Source organism: Mandrillus leucophaeus, unplaced genomic scaffold, assembly GCF_000951045.1.
Source record: "Mandrillus leucophaeus isolate KB7577 unplaced genomic scaffold, Mleu.le_1.0 Scaffold1005, whole genome shotgun sequence".
In the NCBI taxonomy this organism is placed as follows: domain Eukaryota; kingdom Metazoa; phylum Chordata; class Mammalia; order Primates; family Cercopithecidae; genus Mandrillus; species Mandrillus leucophaeus.
In genome coordinates this window covers 45,237-65,799 of record NW_012098155.1, presented here as the reverse complement: position 1 = coordinate 65,799, position 20,563 = coordinate 45,237, and the positions used below count along the sequence as shown (strand labels likewise).

Here is a 20,563-nt window from a genome sequence, read left to right as displayed (position 1 = left end):
CTCAGGAATGAAGCCAAAGCCAGGCCCAAGCAGCCCCAAAGGTAACTCTATCCCTAACAACAGTTACCTGGTCGGTAATCTGCAGGTACTGGCCAAGAGGAAGCCTTCTCCCCAAATCATCACCTCAAATTCTCCAGTTTTACACCATAAACCTCGGAGTAAAAGTCTGCATTTTGTTTTCCATAGAATTTTTAGCAGCACGATGCCTTTTTGAAAATTTGCCTTTTCCTCCTATCAGTTTTCCAACCATATGTAGACAAATCCAGCCTGTAATGGTTGAAATGAGAGAGCCAGTTAAGTGAGACACTCAAGTTGTCGCTGCATTTTAATAAACATAGCACACAATGTGTTGCTACACAAACACCATTCATAAACCTGAGTCACAGGTTTCAGATGGGAGCTGGGGATGTGTATAAATAGCCTGTGTATGTTAAACAGTAGAAAAGAAGTTTGGGGAATAAGGTCAAAATCATTGTGCCCAATTTAAACATCATAAAAATCTCAGCCTTGTCATTATTTACAACCCCCAGCACAACTCCCACCCAAAAGAGATTGCCAAATGGAAAATTCTAAATAAGATGATGTCCTCATGTCGACCTAAACAGTACAAATGATGCAGCATCATAAAACGAAGTTATAATTATGTTGTCTCACTTCCTGGCTGCCGGATGCCCATGGTACAGAGCAGCCACTCCACAGGATTTTCTGAGCTCTGAGCTGTCTGGGGTTTTTGTAAGAACATAGCTTTGACTAGCATTGACCAATTGATTTGCATTAAATGATTCTGATGGTTTGAGGTGGCAAAAGAAGAATACAACCTGTGTGGTGGAGAACTAACACCTTGAACATGTTGCAAACGTTTCAAAAATCCATTTTTCCTATATTCACCCCTCCTCAGCTGAAAACAGCCCCGCGAGCTCAAGGCTGGTTACAGCTGAAGGCAAATCCCACACACCCTCCAGCCCCTCCCATTTGAGAAAAAGGGTGTGGCCACGGCTTGGAAGAAAGGCAACAAGAGTCTTGGGGGGCAGCCAAGGCATTCTCGAGGCTTTCAACAGGTCCCTGCAGACTTGGCCTTGACTCTGGGTCATTCTGATCCTTAGCAAGCACCTTGCAGCCTTCCAGCCTCCGCTCCCATGGCCCAGGAACTCAGTGTGAACTTGCAAGGTGCTGTTCAATGAAGTGGATTCAGGAAGCAGCAATTCTCTCTCAGGAGAGGTCTAGTGTTTTGTCACCTACTCCCCCACACCACTGATGCTCAGAAGGGCTCTAGGACCCTGTATGTGGAATTCGAATGCCGAAGATTGACACACAGGGCAACAACAGACACGCAGGGTTAACTTGGCTCCCAGCTGGCTGCGTGATCCCAGCTCCCGTTCAGTCAGACTGCCTGCTGGGTCTATTTCTCACATATCCCCATTCTGGTCCCTCCTCCAGTCACCAGCAGAAATGCACCTCTCCGTCTGAGGTCTCTCCCATCTCAGTCTCTGATGACGTGCACGGTCTTTGCGTTAAGAGCTCACTAAAGTGTAGATCATGCTGAATGCAAAAAGAAAAGGAAAAGAAGGTGTTAGTGGAAGCCCACAGAGGACTCAGGCTGCCCCTCAGGAGAGGGACCTTCCAGAGGCCAGACTCCTTGGCTTCTCCCTCATTCCTGTCACTATAGCATCTCGCCGACTCCACTACTGTGCCCCTCTACTTCCCACAACGCTGGAATAAACATTTTTGGGGAGAGCATATTGTATCCCTTGGATAAAAGATGTGATTGCTCTAAGTGCCTATTATTATTCTCATCAGGATGATTATTATGGTTGTTTTCCTTTTCGTGCAATTGCAGGGCAGGTCTGGGGGTGCAGTGGATTCTTTATGCCAGCAGCTGCCATGTGCTTGCATGATGGCTGTGTCCAGGGGCTCCCAGATGACGCTGGATAATACGCTAATGCTGGGAAAAAGATCATCCTCGTTATTGCAAAGTCTTGCATGGGAACATAAGCCCTCTGGGCACCAGAACTCAGTCAACTCTTGATTGGGTAACTCCCTGGCCCTCCTATTTTTAATGGACTCCAGGAATTAAACATGCATTAAAAGCGCGTGACCTAAAGTATTGCCCCAATACTACTAAGAGTGGGGGTAAAGGGGACATGTATCCCTGTGCTCTTAATAAGGACTTCAGGTTAAGTTTGCAAGGCTGAGGAATGATCTGCATCAAAATATACCTCTTTATTTGGCAGAAAAAGAAACCAACTGCCTTTCACATTATGGTGAGAAGAAAGATTCGTCTAAGAAGTAAAAGAAATGAAAAGAAGTCAAAAGGTTTTACTTCTAACCCTATGCAGCTGTGGAGGCCCAATGGGCTCTTCTGAGTAGCTGAAGTTCCATCTTCAGGAACCTCACACATCTCATGTGCACAGAGAACCACTGGTCAGATCTGGAGCAAGAGGGACTTACTCCACCTGGGGAAGCTGAGGGCCAGATGAGGAGTGACAGCAGGGGGAGAAGCCACATCCTAACTCCGAAGCCAATGCTTTTTGCATGACAGTACTAAGCCTCATGTGGATATCTTTATTTACTCACTTTCATTCATTCTTTCATTTAAAACCAACATGGTCTCTGGTGTCAAGGAACAAGTAAACCATAAATAACATAGATGGAGAGAAATAAACCTGAGGAGGGACAGGCATGATCCAGAATAACCATGCAGGGGGGTGGTCCTACTATTTCAGGTGACCTAAAGTATTGCCCAATACTTTAGGATACTGTTCATACTGGGCTCACCAGCTAGTATTAGTATCTGCGTTAGCTAGTCCCCTTCTAACACAACCCTCAAATTATCACCTGGTCCACAAGGCAAACTGTGAAGTGGGGTGATGGGTGCCATGTGATTCAAACAGGATAGAAGAGCGAGCACAGGCTCTGAAGCCAGATGTCGTGAATTATTAGCGGGGACCTGAGACGCATTTCTTAACCTCACCAAGGTCCTCAGGAGCTCCTCAGGAAGCTGAAACCATAAACCACCCACCCCGTCTTCCCCGCTGTTGTGTGGGTCTCTAGCCCTGAGCTCAGTTCAGACATGGCTCTGCACACACACAGGTCCCCTTCTCTCCTTCCCACGGTGGCCTGTGCTGGCGCTCCTGTGCTCTCCACCAGCTCTGGATCTGAGGGGCCGGCAGCTCCTAAGGTGGGAGAAACAGAGTCTTTTATGGAGCCCCACAGAGCACGAAGGGGCCAGATTCAACAAGGAATGCAGGAGACCGTGGGGGCCACCCAGGGTCCCAATGAGGCTGCAGGAACTGTTTCCAATTTTGTTTTAGAAACAAAGTGATTAACACATGTATCATGAAGGCAGGGCCAAATTGAAGTAATGAACTAGAGGACAAACAGTCAAACAGACTGTCTGGAACACACTCAGTTATAGAACGATCACACCCATCCAACCGAGAGGAGCTGCCAAGCCCTCCCCACCCCGCCCCCTCCCACCCCCCAGAGCGGAGCACGCACAGCAGCTTCCCTCCCTGTGAATTCATATGCCTTCTTCCTGGCGACGCCTCGGCTCCAGCATCTGCTGCAACAAAACTGAAATGAGGGAAATATCTTGCCTCCGTCTTCATCCACACTGAGGTGGATCCCAGGCTAAAGGGGCAGGAGCTAATTAAAACACTGGTCTCATTCTGTTGGCTTACAGGAGAGACAGCGCTGTCTCTAGGGTCAGGCCACTCAGCCCATGACTCTGCAGAAGGGGAAGTCTGTGACTCCACAAAGAAAGCAGGGTTGAGCACACTGCAGGGAACAAACCTAACCTCCGAGGTATCCAGTCCCTAAGCCCACAACGGCTTTGTCCACGCTCTGTATGTTTCCCAAGACAGGAACCCATCTGACAAGCCTTTGGTTGCCAGATAGTTCAGACTTGGAGTCAGAAAGACTTAGGTGAACCCACTGGGCACCGTGGAAATCTCCGGAGGCTTCAAAGACTGTCAGGCTCCCCGCAAGCTGGAGTAGTAAACATTCCAGAGCACCCCACAGAGTCTGCAGACACAGGGGATGTAAAGGGAAGGCAGAACCAAGTAGAATGCTCCAGAGCCACCAAGGTGTGCATCAGGATTGTCCAGAGAGCTTGTTTAAAATGCGGAACCCAGCCCTGGAAAGTCTGAATAGGTAGCTATAAGCCCAGGAATCTGTATTTTTAAAAAGCACACCTTCCTCCCTTCCTTAACCCTCACTTTGATAAAGACTTTTCTAGAGGTTTTCTAAGATAGCCAGCAGTTAAGAGCTACTGGGCATAGTGGCTTACGCCTGTAATCCCAGCACTTTGGGAGGCCAAGGGCGGGTGGAACACATAAGCGCAGGAGTTCAAGACCAGCCTGGGCAACATGGCAAAACCCTGTCTCTACATAAAAATACAAAAATTAGCCGAGCATGGTGGTACATGCCTATAATTCCAGCTACTCAGGAGGCTAAGGCAGGAGGATCCCTTGAGCCTGGAGTTTGAGGCTGCAGCAAGCTATGATCCTGCCATTGTATTCCAGCCTGGGAGACAGAGTGATACCCTCAAAAAAAAAAAAAAAAAAGGAAAAGGAAAATGAAAAAGGAGTTCAGCCTTTGAAATCGGACTCAAGATGTATTACTTATAGCTGTGACGCTATTAGCTGTGAATTCAGGAACATAAACTTCTCAGATTCAGTTCATTTTTCGTATGTGAGTGAGGATAGTATTTATCTCATAAGTTGAGCAATACGTACAAAGCTCTGAGCACAAAGCCTGGCTCATTTTTAAATGTCAGAACTTTGGGAGGCTGAGGCAGGAGGGTCACTTGGGCTGAAGAGTTCAAGACCTGCCTGGGTAACACAGTGAAACCCCATCTCTACAAAAAATTAAAAAAAAAAAAATTAGCTGGGCATGGTGACACATACCTGTAGTCCCAGCTACTCAGAAGGTTAAGGTGGGAGAATCGCTTGAGCCCAGGAGTTCAAGGCTGCAGTGAGCAGTGATGGCACCACTGCACTCCAGCCTGGGCGAAACAGTAAGATCCCATCTTTAAAGAAAAATTTAAAAATAAATAAAAAATGCTGGACAAATGCAGCCACATTCTGCCCTGCCACAGCCCAATCCAAACCTAGGTGTGGCGTGGAGTCCAACACACCAACCTCTCCTCCTCTTCACCTGGCTGCTGTCAACCACGCCCTTTTGGAGACATCACTGGGAGGTTTGGAGATCACCATGGCCCTGCCACAGGTAATGACGGAATCGCAAGTGACAGGTGAGAGTCCCCAGAGACGAGCCAAAGAGGAGCAGGGAGGAGGAGGAGACATTTGCGGAAAAGGCACTCTGGGCTGTCAAACCACAAGATAGTCTGTTTATAACTATCTGCTCAGTTAGGATGTTCTGAGCGGAGAGGTGCAAAGAGGGGAGATTCCTGAAACAGGATTGCAAAGTAGGCAGGTTTTTCTTAATTGGAATGGTGTTATGTAATATTGGGAAAACGGTAAATGAAGCATTTAGTGACCCAAAATGCCACTTTATGAACCATGACAGCCACTGTGGGACTGGGGCGGGGAGTTTGGAGCCTCTGTTATGGTTCCCAAGAATCCTTGCAAACAGGCCACGGGGCAAGGGACAGTGAGGATGAGCCCGGGCCCCGGGGCCATAGGCAACCTGGTGGGCTGAGCTGCAGAGTTGTGAGAGGCAGGAAGCCCTATAGGGAAGAAGGAGTAACCAACCACACTTCACCAGTTACCTCCAAAGGGATGTTGAGAGGGTGTTTTCACTGCATGGCCCTAAGGATGTGCCCATCAGCAGGCAAGGCCTCCTGCAGGATCTCCTGCCCCTTTCCCTGTCTACACAGAAGCCCTTGCTCCTGAGCCAGAGTCAGACAGCTAGGGCCACACCCGACTGGCCTTGACTCCCACCCTCGCAGGCCATCTCCCAAAGGCTGCCTCCCAGAGGCCAGCCTGAAATTCTCTTCCTTTTGCTGCAGGAGTCAAAACCACCAGGAGGGGCAGCTACTCACCAGTAAAGGTAGTAGAAGAAGGAGAGGAGATAGAAGGCCAGCTTACACCAGGCCTCCTTCTGACAGTAACTCAAAGTGTCGGCATTCATGACCACCGGTGGGTCGTAGGCTAGCTCTGAGCTATCTGCCGGACAGTGGAAATACCTGCAGGGAGAGAGGACATCACTGTCTCTGAGGTCCTGGTACTTCTGGCACCACCTGGGCAAGCCCTTCTGATGCAGGGCTTCTGTCGAGCAATCCCTGCCAAGCGATTGCCTGCCTTCTGCCCAAATCACAGCTCAAGCACCGCTGAAGAGTGGCTCAGCCACTATCTTCCAGCAGGTAGTAAATCCCCAAATACTCCGACCCACTGGCATCATGGCAATTTCACCCATATACAAAGCTGCTCGAACAGAAGGGGAAATGTGTCACCTGGCATTGCCTGGGAGTCTGAGGAAGAGCTGCCTCTCAGGACAGGTGTAGGCAGGGGTACGGGGCTCTACTGCCACTGCTGGGGCACCACCGTACCTCCATTCTACCCTAAAAACTACTTTACACAGACCGTTATTGAAAATCCTGAGTACTTCAGGACATCCTATTCCCACTTGAGTGTAGAGCAGTTTACAGGTGCTTTCCTTCTTGATAGTGGGACCTAGAACTAAAAAAGAACATCAGCCATCTGTCGGGAGAGAGCAGGCCCCGGACGGCAGCTGGGTGAGCGAAAGAACGTGGGTGGGAAAGAGGAGGAGGGGGAGCAGCTAACATGAACTGTGTCTACTTCAAAATACTACAGTCCCAAGGCTCACCTGGCCACCGCCCCTGAGGGGAGCCCAAAATACCATATTCCCAAGGCTCACCTGGCCACGGCCCCTGAGGAGGGGAGTCCAAAATACCATATTCCCAAGGCTCACCTGGCCACAGCCCCTGAGGAGGGAAGCCATCAGGCTTGGTGAGACCTGGGGCAGGAGTCTGAGCCTCCTGAGTCCTTTGGGAAGTGGTCACTGCCCCCAGGACACTGCCCCCAGGGACCTGGCCACAGCCTCCTGCCCAGCCCAAGAACAAAGTACAGCTGGAATCTCTCAGCGAGTTCCTTTTTCAGTCATTCTGGTAAAGCCACCCACAGGCCAGGAGTGCAAATAAATGGCTTCCCTGGGCTCTGGGACAGACAGTGGTTCTCAATGGTGAGCATGGGCCTGGGGAGAGGGCTCCAACCGGGAGATTAATCACACTGGCTTTGAAGAACATCCTGCAATGTAGCAACTCGCAGATCCAGCATCTCTGCTCCCTCCTCCTTCCCCTTCAGAGAATTGCACTGACATTATCTGTCACTGACACTGTGCTGAAAAGAAATCACAAGCCAGATTCGATGACAACTGCCAGCTCACAGCCCTCCAGGCCACTCACCTCTCCTCTTCCTGGGAGCGATCTCAAAAGCTATTTGCTGTCACTGTAGTTTTATTCCCAGGTGACCTCATTAAGTGGAGGCAGAAGGGCAGGGTGGCCATATGGCTCCGTGGAAAGAGCAAAGGCCCTGCCAGTCACTGGTCACCACACTGACTTTCCTTGGGTCACTCATTAATCCAGCTGAGCCTCAACTTTCTCATCTGTGAAATGGGGACGGAATTGCCCTCCGCACAGGGCTGTTGTGGACTATTATGTGAGGCGATGTATGCAAATAACCTGGGAAGAACAGGTACTGAGTCAACAGCAGACAGTCCTATTTCCTTTACACAAACTAAGAGCCAGAGCAGGAGGGGACTTTCTCTGTATGAGAAATGTCACTGATCTGGACCTGTTGGAAAGGAGGGGGAATGGAAAGGGGGATAAAGGGTGTATAAGGCCTTTGATGTTTAAAGGACTCCTCTCCTCCTCATTCTTTTTTTCTTTCATGTTCTGAGAACTTACTAATTGCCAGGAACTAGACTAGATCCTGTCAGGGATTCAAAAAAAAGGTAAGACAAAGTGCCTACTGGCAAGGAGATTATAGCCCCTCCCTTCCTCCATAGAGATGAACTTTCCAAGTCTATGGACACTGGCTGCCTTTCCTTTTCCTCCCTTTTGGACAAGTGCTAGCCCCACAAGCAGTGCCCTGATCGATGTTTTGTCAATTACATTTCTGATACGCTGCCTTGACAGCCCCCTACTTGAAGGACCTTGGGAGGAACTCCTTTCCTGGGGAGAAGAGCCGGCCCCTGGGGCAGTGTGTCAGGCAGCAGGGACTCGGACTGGGATTCGTACAGAGGTGGGACGTAACCTCAGCCCTGCCACGTCCGAGCTGAGCAACGCTGGACAGCTGACTTAACCTTTGTGAGTCTCTGTGTCCCCGTGTGTCAAACACAGAAAATGAAACCCAGCTCACTTGGTTATTGTGAATCCTGGATCTCCTATTTGACTTCTCTCTAATTCAGATGATAGCAGATTGCCTTTACTTAAAGTGAGGCTTTTCGGTGTAACTGAATCTTTTTCCTTCCTCCCTAAACCTGAGATTTCTTCTACCCTGCTGGCCCTGGTCAATGGCACCATCAACCTCCCGGCCACCCAGCCTAGAGGTGTCCTCTCCCTTACCTGCACCCAATTATGGGCCAAGGCCTGTCCAGTTCACTTCCATGGGTTCTTCTGTTCTCTCATCATTCTGACTCCCACTACATGGGTCAAGGCTCTCTCATCTCTCCACCTGGAGTTCCCACCATAACCCCCCAGTTGGATTTCAATCTCAATATTTCACCCTCTAACCCATCCTTTACACTACTTCCCAGGCCACCTTCCTAAAAATCAGATCAGGTAATGCCATTGTCTTCTTCTAAAGTTTCTGATCATTTTCCATTACCTGAAAAATAAATTAATTGCACCTTCCCCATAAAATCATTTCAGGCCCTCCATACCATACTCTCAGCTGTCTGCCAACCTGTCTCTTCTTATTTCCCTTGAAGAAACCTACATCCAGCCTCACTGAACAACTACTATTTCCCAGACACACCAAGTGCTCTCTTAACTCTGGGCCTTTACACATGCTGGTCCCTCTCTCTGGAATGTGCTTTTCCAAAGTCACTCTTGAGTCTATTTAAGTGCTTCTTTCTCTATGCTCCGACCTGTATTCCTCATATGTCTGTTAAGAACATATTTCCCTCTACCACTAGGATGTACGTTCCTTAAGGGTAAAGGTTTTGCTTTACACTTAACGTGAAATCCCTCACAATGCCTGGCGTGTAGAATGTATTCTGCATGTTTTCTAAATGAAGGAGTGCATGTCTTAGGTGTGGCTAAATTCAAGCCAGATTTTATGGTAGAATAACAATGATAAAACAATTTGGGGTCCAATGCTCTGGCAGCCAAGGGTCAAGGGCAGGCAACTTATCTGCACAAATACCCTCTCTACTATTTTGATATTCCTCCACCTCTGCCTCCTGTGTCCATATGGTGACTCTATTTTACAAAAAGCCAAAAATCACATGATCTGACGCATGGTCTTAGAAGGGAATAGAATATATGAAATTATAACTGTCCCAGAAAATCCAGCCCATCTGGTAGGTGCTTTTTTTTTTATTAAAATATAATTTACATACCATAAAAGTCACCCTTTTAAAGTGTACAATTGTACAATTCAGTGGTTTTTAGTATATTCATAGAGTTGTGCAACCATCATGACTATCTAATTTCAGAACATTTTCATCACCCTAAAAAGAAAACCTTTGACCCACTAGCAGTCATTCCCTATCTCATTCCCTCCCAGTCCCTGGCAGCCATGAATTTACTTTCTGTCTCTATAGATTTGCCTATCCTGGACATTTCATATAAATAGAATCATGAAATATGTGGCCTTCAGTGTCTGGCTTTTTTCATTGATCCTTTCTTTAGGACTCCATGTTGTAGCATATATCAGTACTTCATTTTTTTTTATTGACAAATAATATTCCATTGTATGGATATACCACATTTTGTTTCTCCATTTATCAGTTGATGGGCATTCGGGTTGGTTCCACTCTTTGGCTGTTGTGAATGCTACTATAGATGCTTTTAACACTGACCTGCAAGGGATGGGATTGTGGTTAATGAAACCAACAAAAAGGGCCTTCTCTTATTGGACCTGCTGCCTGAGAGCACTTTGGGAATGGGCTTTAAAGACAGAGACCCAGAAAGGAAGGGATGATTGGAAGGCACTAGAAGCTGTCTACTTGGGGGACCTCATCACTGGAGAGCAGGTTGCCCTGGCAGAAAAGAAAGAGGATAGACCAGTCCCAGTCCGACTTACCTCCAGAAGTGATAGAAAAGTAGAGGGACATTCAGCCCCAGCGTGAGCCACTCTTGCGCACACAGGAACATGATGCAGAAGAGGCTATGGATGGAGTATTCTGGCAGCACCAGCTGAAGAGGGAGCAGAGACACAGCCCTGAGTTAGAGGAGGAAAACACCACTCCTGCTTCTATGGCAGCTGACTTCTGCCTGGACACTGCCTCTCACAGGCAGTTGATACAAAGGCCCTCCCTTGAGCAACATAGAGCCACTGTCCCAACACAGATCCATTTCTGGTAAGTTCTTCTTTTTATGGCACTCCTCTTTTTATTATACTCAAACCCAAATGACACAAGCCCTCAGTGCACTACTTGCTATTAATAGAATACCGTGCTCGCTCCTAGGGGTCACCCATGGATGGCCACTGGGAAGACTGGAAGAGCTGGTCCAGTCCATGTGTCATCTGATCCAAGGCAGGACCACTAGAAGAAATACTGCAAGGGTTTCTAATGAGTCCATAACTGCCCTGCTCCTATTTTTCTGGCCCCTGTGTGTCTTCCTATAGTAACTCACAAACCTAAAGTGAATATGTACATTTATCACAAATATAGGAGGGTCAGGAAAAAATGGCCAGCCTCAGGAGGCAGTGGCATTTTGCCTGATGGTGGATGGAGCAAGAGGAATGCAAGAAAAAGAACAATTAGCAATGATGAAGAGGGACAGTGTAGCCTCTGCGGGAAGAGGGAAGAAACTGATTCTGACCAAGAAAGGCCTGATGGTGGGAAGCAACCAGCAGGAAGACTAAGCTCTTCCACCTCCAACCCAGCCACACAGGTATAAATGGGTAAAAGGAGCTTAAAAGCATTGAAAACCTGCTCCCAAGGGTGCTTACATTTTATCAGAAATCAGAGTTGTAAGCTAAAGGGTAACTGTAAGAAATTTGGCACCTAGACCAGCAGTAAGGAAGGCTACATATATAAATGCACCATTTTACCCAGCTATGTAGGGAGATATAGATATATATTACCAAATATATTTATTTATATAATATATAAATATACTTTGTATTGTTTAGGCTATCCTGAATGCTTTGGTCTTCCTATCAAAATCTTTTGAAATATCCTGCAAGGCCCATCTCAAATGCCCCTTACTTTCTTTTTTTTTTTTTTTTTTTTTTTTGAGACATAGTCTTACTCTGTCACCCAGGCTGGAGTACAGTGATGTGATCTCGGCTCACTCTAACCTCCGCCTCCTGGGTTCAAGCAATTCTCCTGCCTTAGCCTACCGAGTAGCTAGGATTACAGGTGTCTGCCACCACGCCCAGCTAATTTTTGTATTTTTCAGTAAAAACGAGGTTTCACCATGTTGGCTAGATTGGTCTTGAACTCCTGACCTCAGGTGATCTGCCCACCTCAGTCTCCCAAAGTGCTGGGATTACAGGCATGAGCTACTGTGTCTGGCCTCAAATGCCACTTTCTATTGGGAGTTCTGCCCACCCTCCCCTGTACCTCTGGGCCCCACAGCATGTTTTCTGACCCCCTCCCAGGGGTACTTTCCTAATCTATCCATTGTGGAGTCATCATCCTCTTCCCACCTCCCAATACAGACAGACTCCTCTGTCCAGCATTCTGTAAGCCATCTTAGCCAACGTCTATTCTTTTCTCATTTCCATTTACAAAGTGCCTTCGTACAATGCACGGCAGTTAGGAGAGACTTAACAAATACTTGGTAAAGTGCATTGAACTGACCAAGTGCACGTGTTTACAACGTGGCTGGCTGGCATTAGATATGCAGCCTGTGGTTACAAACTAAGATGTCTTTGGGTGGAGAACAAACTCCCTCAAACCATCCCATCTGGGTGTGGACCATGACTTTGGTCTCTCAATTTAGTTAGATGAGCTAACTACCCCAGATGGCAGACGCAGAGAGAGAAACACATACGCACACATTAAAAATAAAGACATGCACAGCACACGTGTAAGACATTTTGTAACTATGGGGCACCTTCTTTAGTCTCAAAGTCCAGTGCAGATGAATTGCATTAACCCTCACCTTAGACTTCTCAGGCAGTCACCTGAAGAATCAGAACAAAGGAGCCATCATTCCGGAGGTGGTGACCCTTGGTGGGTGAACTGGGTACAGCCAGTCCCTGTGAATCTCAACCACCTGGCAGGAAGGGGCATGCCATGTCCCTAGTACATCTCCTCATAGGACCTCAGAGCTGTGCTAACCAACCCTATCTACCCCCAGCCAAGGCATCACCCTACCCCCTCCCATTCAAAGAGAAAGCCCACTTTCTCAGAGCCGGGTGCACCAGCCCCGGGAGGCAGTGGCTGTGAGTTCTGCTGTGCACATCTCCACAGTTTCTAATCATTGGTTTCAGCCACTTAAGCTGAGGTAATTAACACGTTTAGAGACAGCCACCATGGGCCTGAATCATCCATTATTTCTCCATGTCCATCTTCAACTCCAATGACAAATCTCTGACTGATTACAGTTTGGATTTCAGGTCCCACTCTTAATCACCACCGCTTCTTCTCTCTTTGGGGCTTGATTGATTGTGGAGGCTGCAACCTTCCAAGCAGGGAGGATTCATCACTGTCTCCATGCAGAAGAAAACTGCTTAATGGAGGCCAGCTAGTCACAGAGGTCTCCAGCCTTTTGGACAGTTGGAAAAAAAACTGAATAATTTACTCTGCCATTTCAGGTGGCTTCTCCAGATGACCTCTTACTACCTAGAACACTGACCACTGACCTCTTACTACCTAAAACACTACTACTTACAAGTAGAATAGGCTCCTTCAACTAATCCAGAGACTTTTAGGAGTGACAGTGACCTTTTGATACACACACTGGTCCTTACCCACTTCCCCAGCTGCTCCTTGTCACAATTATGTGAAAGAGGTAGGAAACCTCTTCCTTCTAGACCAAATGGAAATCAGCCAGGCCATTTGCATGAGGCCTGCGCCATAGCCATTATGGCTGCCTCCGCTCACACCCAACACTCAACCTTCTGGAAGGTGGTAAGGTCGCATTTTCCAGTTCTCGAGGGTTGGGGGTGCCGATGGGCTGTGGACAGAATTGATGTGGAGAGAGGGGCCAGACCACTTAACGGCTGATACAAAACGCTCCAGAGTCTCTTTTCCTTTTCCTCTGACAAAGCAAAAAGCATTTAAGATGGTGGGTACTCCATCATCCTGAAGCCACAAGTAAGGAAAGAGGCCCCTAGGCAACTCATGATGGGCTAGAGTGTGAGCAATAAAGAAACTTGTGTTGCTTTAAGCTGCCAAAAGGTAAGTGTTGTTGTTTTTTTTACCATAGCGTGATTTAACCTATCTCATGTGATACCGTCAGCAAGCCCCAGAATGAGTAATCAATGGGAAAAGCAAAGTTGTGTTCTTCACTCTTTATTCTCCCCCAACCATCCACCCAGCCCTTAAAAAGCCATCGAGGCTGGCAGGACACAGCTCCCTGTCACTGGACATGCTCGGGCAGGGGCTGAATAGCCACTAGGCAGGTATAATGCTTATTTATTTGTGTTGGCAGTCAGACCAGGTGTTCCCTCCCAACTCTGAGAGTATCTGTTATATAAAGACCACCCCTAAAGCTTCCAAGCAAAATACAGAGATGCTGATGCAAGCACTCACCACAGCCCCATGACCCTGAGTCATCCCTTAGCTTTGGAAAACACTTTCTTTTTTAATAAGAGAAGCTGTTGAATGGTGCCAATCTCATTCTTTCACTCAACAAATGGAGAAACTGTTTCATGCAAGCCACAGCCTATTGAATTGTCATATACATTACTACCCTGCTTTCTAGAGTCACAAATTCTAAATCTCAACATGAGTATTGTGGGATTCATTCCAACCAGGGGGGCTCATGGAAGGTTTGTGATCAAAGGGAAGTTGGAAAGGGCGAGTAAAACCTAATCACGTGTGGGAACTGGAGGTTGGCATCCTAGAAGTGGAACAATGAAAGCAAAAGCATAGAGAGATGGAAGTCGCTGACCTGGGGTGGCTCCTTAACAAGGCCACCGCAAAGGGCCCCTATTCAAGGACATTAATGATATCAGGTAAGGACTGTGTAAATGCTAACTACCTTTATTCCACCTGTCCTGACTTCCTGCCCAGATGCTAACAGTCAATTTTCATTTGCTGGCAAACATTTCCCCCTGGATATCCCACAACCACTTTGTGCTGAAATTCACGTTCCTGCCAATTCCTGCAAACTTTATCTCCTAAATTTCTGACTTCTACTAACCACACCATCTCTGACTCCTTCTTCTCATCAGTCTCCATATGAGTCTGTTTCCAAATCTTGCTTCTTCACAGCCACTTGCATTTGTTCCTTCCTTTTTTTTAATCCTGCCCCTGGACCTCCTCTCCAGGCTGGTGCAAGAAACTTCTAGCAGGTTTCCATCCCTGCACACATGTGCCCTCCATCCAACAGAGCGGTATATGCCATGCTCAGCTCAGCTCTAAGCTGTTGTCCTCAATCTTGTTTTTCCAGGAATTTTACTTGTCTGCATTCTAAATATTTTATTTCTAGTTATGCATCCTCTCATTCATTCATGTATCCATTTGTTTGCTGTTTTATCCCATCAATGACCTGCAGCTGGTGGTGGAGAGGGTCATCAGGGGTTGTGGGAGAGATTGTTCTTAGCCCCAAAGGAAAAGAAGTAGAAAGAGGATGCTTGGAGTTGAAGCAAGGGAATAATGCTCCTGGTAAGAAAAGGGATTCCCTAAGATCAGGGGAAGGGAGAAGATGAGGAAGATGGAGAGGCAGCAAGCGCCCCTGTTGTTGGAGATCTGTCTGCTCCTCATGCATCCCAAGGGCATAGGATTTCTGTGGGGCTGGTGTCAGCAAGCCTGGGACCAAACACATTAAAAGTCACAGCTATGGAAGCCACGGGGAAGCTCCTGGAGCTGAGTTTATCTTGAAGAGAGTAGAAGCTGTGAGACTCAGAGTCTCCACCCATCTCTGAATGTCCCTGTCGACTCAGACAACAAGCTTTACAGCTGTAATCCCATAAGTCTCAATATATTAGCCCAGTGTCTCAAAGCATTATATAAATTCCTACAGTTACATAATACTCAACTGTGTGATCTTTAGAAAAGTAGCTACCCATGCTGAGTCTTATTTTCCCCATCTGTAAAATGCCATACCTACCAGCCAGAGACACAGGATGTACTATGAATGACAGTGCTCTCAAAAGTGCAGAAGCCTCCAACAAAAGAAGACACCACTATTGTGTTGTGATCATTATTATCATTATTATCTTTTCTGAGATAGAGTCTTGCTCTGTCACCCAAGCTGGAGTGCAGTAGCACGATCTCGGCTCACTGCAACCTCCACCTCCCAGGTTCAAGTGATTCTCTTGCCTCAGCCACCCGAGTAGCTGGTACTGCAGGCATGCGCCACCATGCCTGGCTAAGTTTTGTACTTTTAGTAGAGATGAGATTTCACTATGTTGACCAGGCTGGTCTTGAACTCCTGACCTCATGATCTGCCCGCTTTGTCCTCCCAAAGTGCTGGGATTACAGGTGTGAGCCACCGTGCCTGGCCAGTCATTATTTTTAGTAATCATATACTAGCTGATGACCATTCTCAGGTGGATAACTTGTTGCTCTTACTGTTAAAGTCAATGAAATGACCCAGAACCAAAGTCGGTTTCCTGACTTTTCGATTCAGTCTCCTGACTCCCTTTGATTGAATCAAGTTCCAGCTTCCTTAAGTGGGAAGAGAATCCAAGGGCTGTTTCAACAGCCTGACTCTCAAATCATAAAAAACCTCAGTCCTTGCCTGTTTTCAACAGCAATAATCCAGTTCTGTGTGTCTGCCCTAAGGTTTATTTGCCCCAGGAGCCAATGAGTGTGGAGAAAAAGATAATATCTGTTCTATTTGACTCCTCAGCCCATACTAAACTGGCCCTAAAACAGAGGATCCCTCTGGGATGCCCAGGATGAAGTCAATATTCCCAGCATGGAGATCATTCTCCATTTGTTCCCAAATGAATAATCATGTACGTGAGCGTGCAGTCAGCCCCTGCTCAATTTACATCTGGGTGAGGGGACAGCAGGAAGGAGTGGACATGGATGCCATGCTTGGAAAACTAGGATTTTGCTAAACCGCAAGACTATGAGAAAAGCATCTCCAAGCACTGTCAGGAAACCACATTCTGGGTCCCTTTGCTCTCAGGAGGCCATGTGCTCTTTAATCACTCTGGATGAAGGTTGTCTTTGGAGAGACTGCACCAGCCTGGGCATCCATGAAGGCTGCCCAGCCCCATAGGCCCTGCTGTGTCAGGGACTAGCACCCAACCTCAAATGGCATGATACAGTAGGAATACTCTGCCAGCTGGGACTTGGGTTGGGTAGACTTGAGTGTTCCCTATTTGTTGGTGCTGGCATGTTAAATGTTTTGACCTCCTGGAATTTGCATCAAAGTTTATTACATATTTTTAAGCCACAAGACAAAGGCTCTGCTACATAAGAAACTTAACACAGAATCACCTAGTCTAGAATTATAATCTTATTTAAAATTTTTCTAAATTCTTTTGTTAAGAGATGGGGTCTATGTTTCCCAGGCCAATCTTCAACTCTTGGGCTCAAGTGATCCTCCTACCTCAGCCTCCCAGATTGTGGGGATTACAGGTGTGAACTACCATGTCTTGTCCTAGAATAATTTAAAGTCACCATAAAATTAGTATGACACCTACTGATTTTATGTACACCAGGAACTGTGGATGTGACTGAGAACCCTTCACTGCTAGCAGCTCTCCTAAATGCCTGGACCAAGTATTGCTTTGATCTTGGCCTTCCATGGCCAGAATTGGACCCTCATGACTGACCGCCAGGGCCTGGGCCACTATTCAAGGGAAACCAGTAGCACATTATTTTCCCCCTGGGCCTGCACCAGGAACATGAAGGAAAATAGGTTAGAGAAAGCAAGAGAAGGTTGCCTGCCTGAGTGACCCAGGACCTGAAGACAGAATGATTTTCCTCCTGGCCTGGGGAGGCCCAGTGGTCAGTGAGGGCATGAAGGGCAGAGGAGTGATAGGCTACTTCCAGCCCGAGGCGCCTTCTCTCCAGGCCTCCCACTCTTCCATCCCATGGGGCCTCTGGTTTCTCCTTTCTTGGCTTACCCTCCCTAAGCACATTTACTCCACACTGTGGATGTTCCTGTTGCTTCTTGGCAGCCACTTGGACTCATTTCCATCTCTCCACTGAGAGAAGGCAGCACAGGGAGGAAAAGGCACACAGAGAGAAGGGGGGTCAAAACCAGCACCCCTGCTGCCCACTGCTCCTGACTACCCAGGGAGTGAGGGCCCAGAGGCCCCTGCTGGGATTTAGCTGTGCACGACACATCTGCAACCGGCCACACATGCTCCAGACACTGCCTTCGTGGACTGCTCTGGGCTCCACTCTTGCCCTGCCCAGCACCCTGGGAGCTGCCTGACCCTTCCTGTCCTCACTGCTCGTTGGGGACCAGCTTCCAGCCTGACTGACACTGACCGGCTCAGGCACCTCTAGCCCCATTGTCATTTCCCTTGGGGCCCTCACCGCCAGCTGTACCCTGTGCAGGGGATGCAGGCCAACCATCCTGCATAAATTACAGATCCCAGCCAGTCGACTGGGGAAATTCTCCTGCTTTGATCCAAGAGGAAAAGCATGTACACACAACACCACGAGGAAGAAGTCTTCTTCCAGCGGAATTCACGGGTCTCAGCTTTGTTTCTGGAGGAGAAGGAAACCAAGGCAGGAGGTGAGTGACTGGGCCTAGTGCCCTGATCTACAGCTCGGCTGCTCCCACCCTGCCTCCCACCCATTTCTTTAAGCTTCCCCATCTTTTAGCAGTGGTTCTCAAACTTCATGATACTTTAGAATCTCCTGGAGCTTTTGCCAAAACCCAGATTGCTGACCCCACTCCCCTCCAAGTTTCAGATGCAGTGGGTCTGAGTGGGGCCTAAGAGTCCCCCTTTCTAACAAGGTCCCATGTAAGTCACTGAGAACTCTGCTCCTCAAAGTGTGGTCCCTGTGCCAGCATCCAGTTTCTCCTGGGAGCTTGTTAGAAATGCAGAATTTTGGCCCCATCCCAGACCTACTGAATCAAAGCCTACAGTGTAACAAAATCCCCAGTGATTTACATGTACATTAAAGTTTGAGAAGTGGCTCCTCAGCACTGATTCCCAAAATAGAGTCTCCCAGCCACCAGCATCCAAATTGCCTAGGGCACTTGTTACAAATGCAGATTTCCAGGTTCCACTCTAGACTCTTTAGATAGACTCTCTGGGTCAAGAATCTGCATTTTTCAGAGCATTCCAGGTGATTTTGTTAAACACTTGAGCTGAGATTCACAGACCCAAGGTATGAAGACCGTACAAGGGTCACCGGGCCATAACACCTGGAATATGCCCAATCCCATCTGAAGAGCACACGAGGCAGATGCTTCTTTTTTAAAACCCCTGGTGTGAGGCCTCCTCCCACCCAACCCTCCCAGAGGCTGTGGGTCTTCTCCCACATTACGGTCCTGTACTCACCGAGCCCTGCTCACCAACTACTGCTTCAGGGGCTCAAGTCTGGGCAACCGGCATTTGCAGTCAAGAGCAGTTGTCTCTGGCTCCTGGCTCTCCCACACACCACCCCGTGGGAGAGCACCCCTGAGGCTCCCTGGGCCTTGCAGCCCTGCGGCCAGTGGTCTCTAGTCTTGGAGGGTTGGCTTTGGCATCTTCCTGGGATGGAGGTGAGCTCTCCAGCACCCTTCTACCTCCAGAATCCCCCCTCCAGTTCTGGCCGGATTCTTTCCACCCTCCACAGGCCATTTCTTCATTCAGCCTCACAAGCTCCTTCCACCTGTCTCTGGCCCTCCTGGTATCTCAATGGACACTTGATAGATCTGTAAGGTGGCAGCTTCCTTTTAGGACCAAACCTTTGGATTCCAGCCTTGCTCTGCCCACTCCTCCCAGCTTTCCTTTTATAATTGTTTTCATACAGCATCAAGACACACTTGAATTTCAAAAGCCTCTGCCAGTTTCCTCACACGCTTGTTAAATTACTGAACTACCTAAGATTTCACTCAGGGAGGAGATGAGAATAAAAGCGCTCTCTCAAATAATACCACATTTTTAAGGGACAAAATTCTCCTACAATTTACTGGCAATTCAGAGCTTCTTAACACTTGTAGCTTCCCACTCCTTTTCTTCTTTGAGCCAGAGATGACGGGAGTAGAAATCATGCCCAGACTATAGGGAGTGATCAGGCAAAGACTCAGACTGTTTGAAAGGAGATGCACTCACCAAAAGGAATGTTCCAAGAATGAGGAGGGCAGTGGGGTTAAGGGTTCAACAGGCCTTGTTCCGGTGCTGGAGAGCCCAAATTTCACACTCATTCAGCAAATATTTATTAGAAGCACTTACTAGGTGGTGAATGCAAAGCCATCCAGCTGGGGAGACTCAATGTAAATGACCAGGTGTAACACAGGTTCTAGGAACAACAAACACGGAAGCCAGAGGACAAACTGAGGCAGCACATAAGCACTCGATGCAGGAGGAAAGGAGAAAAGAAACTGTTGTTCTGAGTGAGGAAATGAAGGAGGGCCCCTTGGAGATGACCGCCTCTCAAGTGGAGATTTAAAGGATGAGTTATACTATGGAAGGCAGAATGTGGTGGCCAAAGTTGCTCCCAAGGGACACTCACAGCCATCCTTTCATTCAGGGGCTTGAGACAGTCACTTTTTCCTTTATGTCCTGGGAAGAAAACATCCATTCCATCACGTGGGCCATCCCTTATACATCTTCCAGGCAAACGACATGGCAACTGGAAATGCTTTCTGCCAGTCTCTTTTTAAACCTGGGAGACTTCCAGAGAAGAGTCAAAATGATTTTACCTGACAAGGAAGAGCATGGTGACAGGAAGGGGAACAAGGGCAGAAACAGGTCATCTTCTGCCTTTAGTTACTCAGCATGGGGCAGATGATAATGAGCCTGGACATCAGCCCCACCTGCCTAGAGCTGGCTGGGAATTTAGCACAGCCGAGAGCCCCGCCCTCCTCTCAAACCTGTCCCACCCACGGTGCCCGCCCAGCCCAGAGTGAAGGGAAGGAAGCCCAACTCTGCTTAGAGAAGAGGGTTCCAAGTCCCCAGGGCCACACCTCCCACTTTCACTGCCCACTACAGCCGCGTTTCCCAGGTGAGGCTCTGCTGCCAGGCCTCTTATGCAACAGGAGCCTGATGTTTCCAGAGGAGGGAGTTGACCTCATGCACCGCTATGCTCCTTAACAGAGCGAAGCTGGTGTAAGCCTGCGTCTTCAGCAGCACCATCAACTTCTAAAGAACCTTTTCCAGGAAAAAAA

The 20,563-nt window shown here is 48.0% G+C and overlaps 1 protein-coding gene across 1 annotated transcript; it reads right to left on the bottom strand.

The window, feature by feature from the left end:
- Window positions 1-312: 312 nt before the first annotated feature.
- Window positions 313-17,814, bottom strand: LOC105534971 (protein cornichon homolog 3-like). The gene is made up of 6 exons (XM_011973910.1): window positions 17,688-17,814; window positions 16,932-17,080; window positions 13,224-13,282; window positions 10,233-10,370; window positions 6,005-6,148; window positions 313-1,539 (listed from the first exon to the last, which is right to left on the bottom strand). Exons 1-6 carry the CDS (start codon window positions 17,812-17,814, stop codon window positions 1,512-1,514), a joined length of 645 nt encoding a protein of 214 aa, XP_011829300.1. The 3' UTR covers window positions 313-1,511.
- Between the last annotated feature and the right edge of the window lie 2,749 nt (window positions 17,815-20,563).

Excerpts from the sequence above, each read along its gene's own strand:
- LOC105534971 (XM_011973910.1), bottom strand. The coding sequence starts at position 17,814 with ATGGTTGGCCTGCATCCCCTGCACAGGGTACAGCTGGCGGTGAGGGCC. Across the intron at positions 17,081-17,687 it reads AAGCTGGTCCCCAACGAGCA|TGGCCCAGGCCCTGGCGGTC; the intron begins GTGAGGACAGGA and ends TCCCTTGAATAG. Across the intron at positions 13,283-16,931 it reads TCCTGGTGTACATAAAATCA|CCCATCGGCACCCCCAACCC; the intron begins GTAGGTGTCATA and ends TTCTGTCCACAG.